At 41.5% G+C, this 10,743-nt stretch overlaps 2 protein-coding genes across 5 annotated transcripts; one reads left to right on the top strand and one right to left on the bottom strand.

Annotated features, from left to right (window-relative positions):
* The first annotated feature begins 150 nt into the window (after positions 1–150).
* On the top strand, positions 151–1,163 carry ost4 (oligosaccharyltransferase complex subunit 4 (non-catalytic)). Its single transcript, XM_029849364.1, has 3 exons — positions 151–169; positions 617–754; positions 976–1,163. The coding sequence occupies exon 2, from the start codon at positions 618–620 to the stop codon at positions 729–731; it is 114 nt and encodes a 37-aa protein (XP_029705224.1). The 5' UTR covers positions 151–169; position 617; the 3' UTR covers positions 732–754; positions 976–1,163.
* A 223-nt stretch (positions 1,164–1,386) lies between these two features.
* On the bottom strand, positions 1,387–10,007 carry agbl5 (AGBL carboxypeptidase 5). 4 transcript variants are annotated; one of them, XM_029849361.1, is made up of 17 exons: positions 9,778–10,003; positions 8,661–8,901; positions 8,401–8,572; positions 8,130–8,296; positions 7,849–8,026; positions 7,599–7,777; positions 7,000–7,510; positions 6,760–6,929; positions 6,453–6,588; positions 6,127–6,344; positions 5,838–6,037; positions 5,248–5,424; positions 3,377–3,504; positions 3,228–3,280; positions 2,914–3,107; positions 2,521–2,651; positions 1,387–2,440 (listed from the first exon to the last, which is right to left on the bottom strand). In XM_029849361.1, the coding sequence occupies exons 2-17, from the start codon at positions 8,870–8,872 to the stop codon at positions 2,411–2,413; spliced, it is 2,856 nt and encodes a 951-aa protein (XP_029705221.1). In that variant the 5' UTR covers positions 8,873–8,901; positions 9,778–10,003; the 3' UTR covers positions 1,387–2,410. The 4 variants fall into 4 exon arrangements, with proteins under 4 accessions (XP_029705221.1, XP_011610201.1, XP_029705222.1 ...); XM_011611899.2 differs by lacking the exon at positions 5,248–5,424 and having other exon boundaries at positions 9,778–9,999; XM_029849362.1 differs by lacking the exons at positions 1,387–2,440; positions 2,521–2,651 and having other exon boundaries at positions 3,060–3,107; positions 3,228–3,299; positions 9,778–10,007.
* Positions 10,008–10,743: the final 736 nt, after the last annotated feature.

Genomic DNA, 10,743 nt, shown 5'->3' with positions numbered 1-10,743 from the left:
CGTATTATTAATTCTCTGGAGTTTCCTTAAAATCCGTTTCTATAAGGCGCACCTAAACGTGACGTGGTCTTCCGCTCAAACCGGATGCGAGGATAGACTCGATTGCTGTGTAGCTGCTGCAGTTCTGCTCGAATCGGGAAGGAAAGAAAAACTTAATTGAAGGAATAACGTAAGTACTGCCGATTATCACACGACAATGCAGTAGATTGGATTTGGGATGTTTTGTAAATGTTTATATATTGCGTTCCCAGTCGACAAATATTGCTTACTTTTAGTTTTGTAAATGAGTTAGCTTTAGCCAGAATGCTAACGTGCAGTTGTCCACTCATCAGGATTTATCACTTTATTCCTAAGATAAACAATCATTTTATTTATGTATATAAAAGAATACTGGTTCGTTTTAAGACATATTCGCCAATGGTTCCAAATATCAAAAAGTACTGTGAATAATCCTATTCAACCTGTAATTTGCATGAGGGAAATGACTAGTAAAATATACCGTTCCTTAGACAATCAACACAGGTCATTTAAATCCAGATATGACTTGTTTTTCCTTACAATCAAGACACTCTTCCCAAAATGCTCTCCTTTGAGCCTAATTTCCTCCCTTTTGCAGGATGGTGACAGACGTGCAGCTGGCCATTTTTGCCAACATGCTTGGTGTGTCATTATTCCTGCTGGTGGTTTTATATCATTATGTTGCTGTCAACAACCCCAAGAAGCAGGAATGATGTGTGCCAGTATATTTGAAGAAGTGAGTGTGTGCAAATTCTTTACACCTTTGTCAATCATGGATCACTGTTACAGCAGTGATTTATGGCCTCCCTGTCATGTTAATCTGTAGTTTAGTCAAGTTTTAGTGAATAGCTGTTTATGATCTGTCAACAAGTTACCAATATTACATGTCCTTAATGTGAGTCAGTGGTTGATATCCATAGTACACTATAATTTGTAAACTTGTATTCCTCTCAACAGGTGAGATGGGACACCCACCTCCTTGGAAACAACAACCCCCCTCTTCCCACCCTCATCTCATTTTAAGAGATGAATTTCTTTGCACAATTGCACAGTACAGGGTTGTTGTTTTTTTTTTTTTTACTAAAATGTACATTTTGCATGAATCATTTCCAATTTAAAGTAAAATAGTTCATGCACACTACAAACATTGGGTATGCATTGTTTTATTGCAAAAGAAATTTATTTTCACGTCTTATTTGTTGATCAAGTTTGATTCCAGTTTCAACACAGTCTTGTATTACTCACAGTATGATTTGGTACAGGGTTAAATATGTGACTATACACAAAAATACTCCTGTAGTTTTTCCCGACACATACAAATATATTGATAAGAGTATAATCTCCTTGAGCATAAAGATCTCTAGGAATGTGACAATTTCACAACACAGCTGTCAATTAAAGTATCAAACCTTGTATTTTTTTGCAGAAAAGTATCATATAAACATGACGACTCCCAATAATCATTGGATTTTAAGCACACGTATGTGCTACAGTATAAATGTGACATCTTACAAGAAACACGCACGATTTTGTGATACTGTGTTAGGATCACTGAGCCCATTCTGAAGCACGTTTTCTAAAAACTACATTGTTTACACACTTTAATCGAGAACATATTAAGACCACTTGACTATATTACATAAACTGTCACAAAAAGGCAGAATACTCAAAATGTGGGTTCATATTTGAACACCTATATTAGCCATAGGCTGAGTTTCTTTTTATCAGAAAGGATAAAGATGTCTGATAAAAAAAACTCGAGCTATATTGAATACAATGAATGTACATGTAATATATGATACATGACCCTCATACCTGGACATTGAGAAGTGTCAAAATTGAGGTGAAAGATTTAAAACTGCAAATGTATTATATATATAAAAGGGGAAAAGTACGTGAAGTGTGTACAGTTCTCATATTGTAGTGCTCACATCTGTAACTGGCAGTGAGTTTAACATATTAAGGTGCTGATGTGCTGATTAGTCTGAGAAAATCAACCCTTTCATTGGCTCAAAGTCAAAATCATATTTGTGCAAAATGGTCAGAGTGCAGTTATGAACAGCAAAAGAAAATGACAACAGTAACAGATAAATGTCTGTAGATATTTCAAGTTTCTAGATTCAGTCAGGTTGTACTGCACCACCTCTGGGGTGTTAATGAGCAAGGCACTTCACCACCTGCTCACGCAAAGATTCTCCTTAATAAAGTTGGCTGTAAATGCCGCAGATCAGTTAAATAATGCCGAGAAAGTATTGCACATAAAATAACTCATTCATTAAAATAACAAAAAACTAATTGCTTTAAATTATTACAAAATGGCGAATTAATACACATCTGATGTAGTTCTTATGCTTCTCCACGGAGAGTCGCTGTTTCACACATGTCAACGGTCTCAGAGCGGCGAAACTGGGCTTTCATCCACCTGGAGAAAAAAAAAAAAGAGACATTTCATTTGAAATAAAATAATTTCATCATAGTTTAAAATGTTCTTCATCTGATTACCTTTTGCAGAGAATCCTCTGTCTCTGCTACAGGTTCTATTATTGTATTTTCTTCAAAACTCAGACTTTTATTGGTGCTTTTCTTCAGAGCTTTAGAGGGTAATTGTATAGTACCTTCTTTTCCTGATACCCCTGTTGATAGGAATAAAATTGTCAGCTTTGCGTACTTAATTTCTGGTGAAATATAGACAGGGAATTCCAAAATCAGAAAATCTAAAATGGCTACTACAACTGTTAAAGGAAAAGTAAACTGTTATATTTACAAAACCTATTTACCTCTATAGTTTACAGAAAAACAGTTCATTTAAAATATTTTTTGTTGAAATATACATATTAAATTCAACACATTATAAAACAGTTATTGGTAAGATTGTATAAGTGCACTTTTACATGCCTGACAGCGACAGATGTCGATGGAGGCCCGGCCTCAACAGCTTCCACACCTTTACTCTGGCCAGCTCATCTTTATCTGTGGATGAGGCTGTTTTAGCGCCCGTGGGGGATGGTTTACTGTCGCGACTAGGAGGGGTCTCCATCAAGCTCATCCGCCGGATAGGGATGCGGCTCACCTGTGGCCGCAGCTCACACCTTGACATGGAACATAGGTAAATTTTAGCCATCACACATCATTATATTAGAGTGGGAATAAGGTCAAATCCTACATTTAGATTTTACTTAGATTAAGTAAAGTAGTTCAATTAGACTCACTTGCTAAATTTGATAGAAGAGAGGATGTGATCAGTTACCAAGTCTTTACCAGCCTAGATGGAGTAAGGCAAACTTTATTTACTCATTAAATGTTGCATCTGTGTAAATATAGAAGGGATTGTGTTCTTCACTAGGAAGGCTAAGCTTACCTCTTTATGGGCTTCTGTGGGACGATGGGAGGTTGGAAGAGTTCGGCTTATTCTCCCCACATGAACAGGACGCATTTTGGACCAAGTGGAACTGTTACCACCAGCGTTTAAGTCTGGGCAGCTGTTGCCTGTTGAACAAAAGAAGGGATGTAAACACGAGGACGGAAAGACAGGAGAAAAAAATTCTACTGCATCATGTCAGTGATAATAAATGGATTCCTTACAGCAAAGAGAGAAATGAGTCACCACAAATGGTACAATAAGTGCTCCACCAAGCAGCGTGTTTTATTCAAGAGATTAAACAGAGACAAGTTTGAGGAACAGCTGCACAGACAAACACTGAGTGGTATAGAAGGTTAGCACCACATTGAAATAAACACACTGAAGCCCTAGTTAAATCTGGTTTGGATTTATACACTGATCAGCCACAATGTGGAAAACATCAATTTCATCCAGGCGCACAACCACAGTGCAAATCCCCTAATAGTGTCGCCGCCTCATCATGGACTATATAACAACAAAGGCGACCTAACGGGATAAAAGTCGTTTGTCGTAGTGTGGCTGATCACTGTTTGTGCACTATTTAACACATCAGGGAAAAAAGAACATAAAGGTTCACAGTGAAAGGAGAATCAAACTTCTGGAGTCTTGTTTTCTCATCTTTTCAGTTCACGAACCTGAAGGTCAAGTCACGCATAAGCCATCAACTCATCAAATAAAATGTACATACATAACATAATCTCAAGGCATTGTAAAGAAACGACTGATAGCTAAGAAGGCAGGATGAAGATCTAACACTATAGGAAGGCACAGGAACTACAAAGTTGCACAGGAACTACAACAAGAGAAAGAGCAACAACAAATTGGGCTCATCTGCCTGCTGCTCTGGTCCCAAAACACCCTCAAATGCTCAAAAAGAGTTGAGAGCTTTTGTGATGTTTACATTTATACACCAAGACAACACACGTTTACACATCTCTTACCCATATAAATGCATCAACTTAAAGTGACCGGAGTCATCCAGATGGCCAGTGGTTTGGTCAGATATTGCTTGTCGACAAACTTAAATTTGAAATAAAATTAAATGTTAAAAAAACCCTCACTCTTCAAAATACTTTTGATCTGAAAGTTCTCATCTACTCTGGTTTCTACATCTGTGAAATACAGTTTCATGTTATACAAAATAAAGGGTGCTTTTAATTCACACACAGAAAGAGAAGAAAAAATAGGTTGAGCCTTATTTCTTAAACTAATTTCATGAACAAAAGTGCAAAAAGACTCTGACCCCCATAAAGTGCCCCACAAAGAAAAGTCAGACTTGATGCAGTGCCCTCTGATCCAGAAGTGCCGGAATCAATGTGGAGCAGCTGTTGTATAGAACATCAAGTAAATGTGACATGATCATGAACAAATGTAGATTATGTATTTTCCCAACAAATTTCATTCACAAGTTATATTTGACAACATATCTCAAAGGGATTATTCATCATATAAGGTGCAAAAAACTGGAAATAAATGCTATATTAGAAGAATCTACAACAATACTGAGGGTACTTCAGAAGAGCTAGCACCAGTGATGTAAATTCCACACACACCAAATTAAACAGATTACCACATATTTGTAGCTGTACACAGAATGAACAACTTTAACGGCTCACATTCACACAGTCGCTCAGCCTGCACACACTGAAACACATCTTCCCACAGGTGTGGTTATATTCAGTCCTGGGGAGGCCTTGCTGCAGTGTTGGTTGCTGGAGGAAGGCTCTGCAGAAGCAGGGGACTCAGTTTGGAGAGCAGCCCAGGGTGGGGCAGGGCCTGTAGGGAGGGGAGCAAAGTGGAGAGGCTGGGGGACTGCAGGGAGTACACACCTGTCATAGTGACGGTGGCCGGGAGGGGACAGGAGCCAGCTGCGCACACCGAGGAAGACGAGGAGGATGAGGAAGAAGGGGGTGAAGGTGGGGGGTGGGAAGGGGTGTGGCTGTTGCCGGGAGACCGTAAGATAGAGCGGTGATGGGGAGTGCGTCTCCTCTCCTGAGGTTTAGGTTCTACAGAGTGGGAGACACACATACACCTGCTCAGACACATGCAGGTACTGTGTGTGAGGCTGTGTGTGTGTGTACGTGCGCCGAACCCGTCTGTCTTTGGACAGTCATTTAACCACACAAATACTGAGCGCGAGAGTAAAGTTTCTTGGAAATATTCAGACCAGGTCCATGCTTTGTCACCACAGGCACATGCATGTGGGTACACACACAAACACGCACAATGAAGCACCGGTGTGGGTCATGCAAAGGCCATGCAACGCTCGGGCCACACACATCAGTAGCACTAGATTACCATCGAGCTAGAGGTCAATTTCAGAACAATTCTCCCACTAATTCATCATCAAATTACCCAGACTATGCAGGGAAGAAATTCCAGCCAAAAGCACACGCAGGTGGTTGCGGGATGAACTTACCCCGAACTGGACCAAGTGTCTTGTTGCTTCCTCGCCCGCCAGCGTGCGTACTGCTGTTGTGCTGCACGTGAGCTCTTGGTGGAGGACAGCCAAAAGTAAAGCTCGGGGAGTTGTGCATCTTTGGCGAGGGCGTCTGGCTGCTGTTGCTGTTGCAGCGCGTGCGACTGATGGTGTTCTCTGATGTTGATCCAGAGAGACAGCTGAGTGAGAAATCAAGAGAAAACCAGGCGTTATCTGTGTGAAATAAACTATAAAACAGTTGAAATGTAACTGGAGAATGCAAACTCACCTGTTGAAGCTTTTGGGTGGCGATGCCTTACTGCCACTGTGGTGTATTCTCAGAGGAGGAGGGGCGTGTATGTGGGTATTCAGGCCTTTGGTGTTGCGGACGTGTTTAAGGATCCAGGCTCTCAGGTTTGTGAGGCAGCTGTGCTCAGAGAGCACCAGTCGTGACCAGGGGTTACACTCAGCCATGTCTAGGGCTGAAACAGCAACAGCACGCCCCACCTGGCCAACCAAAACATTACATTACTGCTGAGCAACTAAAGTGGGAGTTCTTTTGTGCTGCTAATGTGCACAAATGTCTTTGTTGTTGGGACAGCCTGATTTTCTTACCTCTTCAAATATTTCAGGAGTGTATTTCGGAGGGAACAATGGGGGTGGGGGTGGAGTGGCCCGTCCATTATCATGGCAGGCAGGTGGGATGGCATTCATAGTTTTTCCCGTGTTGTAGTTGCATTCCAACGTATAGCTGGTGGGGAGCCAACAACAAAATGATTTTACTTCACACAGACAACGACTGATTAAGAGAAAACAAACAGAAAAACTTTACAACAAGCAATGAAAGGAAATTCTCGTCTGACCAAAAGCAGAGTTAACAGTGAAAACCCTTCACATTGTTGGATATTTGTTGCCCTCTGACCTGTGAAGCAGCCCAATAGCCTTGTGAATGGCCACCCGCCCGCTGCCTTCTTTAGACTGGCCGTCCCTCTTGTCCCGTGCGTACATGTTTTTCTCAGAGAAGTTACAGCCCAGAAAATCAAAGTGGGCGGAGTTAATGGCGATCAACCTCGGGTACAGCATGTTCTCCACCTGCACAGAATGAAGGTATTAACACATTTAAGGATGTAAAACAACACATTCATATTAAAAGAAATTGTACCTGTTGGCTCTCATCAGGAAGATTGTTTCCATACATGAAGCATCCACGTTTAGAGGCATGGCCGTGTAGGTCAACATAATAAGCCACTCCCCCTTCGTTGACTGCTAGAACCTGCTCTGCCACTTTTGGTCCAGTTTCATCCACCTTAACAAGCTCTATAGTCTCTGAACTGTTCTGGTGAGACTTCCCAATCTCTGTACTGACCCAAGCGTTTTCCTCAGTTACCATGGGAACTTCTGAGATCGTAGCGTTTGCATCCTTCTCTGCATTCCGCTGGTTTAGGCTGACCTCAAGAGCGGTGAAAGGGGGTGGCTGACTGGCAGGTTGGGTATCGAGGGGTACGGTCTTGATGCATGGAGAGCTGAGCTTTTGCGAGCTGGGCTGTAGGTTGTGCAGGCGGTAGCTGGTGTGGTGGTACAGCAACAGTGCTTTGGCAGCGTAGATGGAAGGGTGCAGCTCTGGACTGGGATTCAGGTACTGCCTGTTCAGGTTCACACCCCTGGAGTCAGTCCTGCAAAAACAGTCCGTTCTGTAAGGAGCCACAAAGATTCCTCTGCGTTGCGTTGCACGGGAGGTGCATGTCGTCGAGTGGTTCTTACCTGTAGTGCCCACGTACAACCCCGTCTGGGTTGAGCATCGGAATGAGCTTGAAGACAAACATGTTTCGCAGGACGTGAGCGCGAGGGTCATCTTTTCTGAGGATCAAGTTGAGGAACCCGTTAAACACGAAGGATGACGGCGTCTCCCCAGGGTGCACACGACTGCTAAGGAAAAATACCTGGATGCACAACCGTTGGAATAATATTAGTTGTCAGGTGTATTATGATGAAAGATAACGCCGCGTCGTACCTTTTTGCCCGGAAAGCAATGCGCTCTGGGCGTACTGGCATCGGGGAAAAGCTTTGGGAGGCGAGGTTCTCTCTCCTCTTGCATTCCACTACAGTTGGTCACAGTGAGCAGGTCCACCCTGTTGCCATCTAGAGAGTTGCACAGCAGCTCCCGATGGTAATACACAGTGCTTGGCGCACTAAGGATTTGAGGAGGGCAATGGGAAAAAACAAAACTCCACAAATTAGAGAGGTGGCAAAAATAAGGCAAGATTGGAAAAAGAATGAGTGTTTGTGTTTTACCTGTTTGGAGTAAGTTGAGCAGCATTGAGGAAGCTCTTATCAAAGTGATCCAGCATCTCCTGACACTCACCATAAGAGAATGGGAAGCAGAAGGAGAAGAAGGTGGTCGCCCCTCTTACCTCCGACTGCCGGTGGGTGAATGAAAGGATGAACTGATTATTCACAATCTGCCGAGTGAGAGAAAGAAGACGTAAATGTCAATATTAGAAAGACAAGGAAAAATTGAATGTTTTGCTGGTTCTTGATGTTTACATCCACAGTGGGGGTTTACCTCAGATGTGGGTCTGTCTCGTACCCTTTCCCACCGGTTCTTGCCAGGAAGAGTCCGTACAAGGGGAGCCATACCTTGACTGTAGAGTTTCCTTTGGTTATTCATGTTCATCACATTGATTTTCAGTATCTTCCCAGGTGCTGTACCTTTTACACTAAAGTAAAACCATGATCTGTACACAGAAATACAAACAATATAATGAGCATTAAAGCAAGCATCTCTGTTATCTACTGGAAAAACTCATGGGTAATTTCCGATACCTGTTGCCGTTCTCATGCTCCGTGCCACCACAGTCTGGTTTTGTCCACACATTGAACTCATAGTCTGGGCTAAGGTTTGCCCCTGAGGGGCCACAGCTACTGGGGCTCGTATCAGCAGGAGGGCTGGCATTGTCCTTCACCTTTTCCACTCTTGCCAGGTTCCCTGAGTCAAATTTGGAGCTGAATACAACATTACCAAAGCGGGCTTCCATGGTTCTTGTACTTTACTCCACTCGGCCAACTAGAATATGAGATGAAAAATACACAGAATTAGTGCAATTCTTGGGGGAAATTTTTAATTTCCTTTTTTCTTTTTTTAAATTTTGACATCTTATGGACGCGATCAGTCACCTGGAAATCCTTTTTCAGAGCCGATTAGACATACTTATCTTACTGGGCAAATTTTGATGAAATATATAATAGAGTATTATGAATATTGCATTAATAATAAGGTATGTACATAAAGTAATATAACAAATACACATTAATAGGTTTTGGATTAAAGGATTAAAGTTAAGTGTGGGCTTGACAATATTTTGGGGGTAAAATCGTATATTTTTAGGACCTTAAAAAGCTGAATATTTATAAGTTAGGTCGTTATAGAGCCTGCTTTCTCCATTCGACTGGTAAAAGATGTAGAATTCGTTAGCGGTCCACGTGAAATAGCGACACCTCGTGGTCATTAAAGATAGTGCCACCACAGTCAGAACAATACAGTATTTTATAGAAACGCTCATTTGACACGATTTTTTTCGATGTCAATAACCCAGATGAATTGTTTTTGCTTTTAAAACATAGACAGTATAACTGCACTTCTGTCACACTCAGTAAAATAACCGCTGCAGTTGTGTACAAGAAACAGGGTGATAACAACAGATATAGTATGTCCATAACACGAGCACATAAGGTAGAGAAAAGTAAATGTTGAAAAAGTAATAGCAATAAAATACATCGTTTACTACATAAGTATCAATTGTCAATGCTCACGATTGTTTCACAAAGCTAGCAGTCAGCTAACATTACGTTGCTAAGCTACTGGGGCTAACTTAGCTGTTCACTGCTGGATACGACTGTCTTTTCTACAACAGTTTCTCGCAATATTGTCAGCACAGTTTACCTGCACACATGCATTTAAGCACGACGGCGAAATCAAAATTTCACAAGACTATTTCCCCTTGGTTTCCATGTTTATTTTCATCGTCCTTCTCAACCCTTAATTCGATTCATTCTTCTGTGTGTTGCGTTCACGTCTCTCTGCAAAATCGATGATGCATTCACTGTCTCTAACTGTAGGATTAGGCGAGGGGTATCCGTTCCGGAAGGATATGACACAATAAAGGAATGTTTCATTGAGACAAAAACAGGAATTCGTAGTTTACCGTTTACGTTTCACCATTACTAATGAATCAAGTCTACACAAGCAGTTCCTTTTTGGGGTAGATCAGTCTGGGCTAGAGAAGCAGAGGGTTCTCAGCTCCAGCCCTAGGTGGAGACACAATTTGGAAGGTGTGCAGCTAACATCCAGGTGCCAGGAGGAGGTGCCAAGCAATCAAGAATAAAAAAATAATTTCCCCACAGGCAGTAGTAATACAAGGTGACATGCCATAGTAGGTTGCTTTATGATCAAAGGTCAACATCCCTCCAAAATCAGTTTTTCCTTGACCATTATCAACATTTTTAGAAAGAAAATTCAAAATTCAGTTATTTTGCTTACTGACATTGAATAATTGTTCTTAAATTTCACATGAAAAATCACAAACTTCATGTGTACTACAGAACTACCTGCTACATAATGGAATGGAATTTGATTTTGATTTGGGACAACATTCCAACAACGTTTAGAGCAGAGGTATATTCATCCACACAATACCACACATACAACAGCTATTCCTCAACAAAAAGGGATTTTTTTCCCTTATATATCTGAAGGTGATGTACAATAGATTTGAATTTTATACATGCAATATTTTATTCAAGGAGACAGACACAGCATGTGTTCTTTTGTTGAGTTACTTCCTCTGAAGTGCAGCTCCAACGCTCATTACATGTGATTCACAGCATATGTAGTCTTTCCTCCCACATG

This window comes from Takifugu rubripes, chromosome 16 (assembly GCF_901000725.2).
Source record: "Takifugu rubripes chromosome 16, fTakRub1.2, whole genome shotgun sequence".
Lineage (NCBI taxonomy): Eukaryota > Metazoa > Chordata > Actinopteri > Tetraodontiformes > Tetraodontidae > Takifugu > Takifugu rubripes.
Note: the sequence above shows the minus strand (reverse complement) of the source record. Positions and strands in the feature narration are given on the sequence as shown.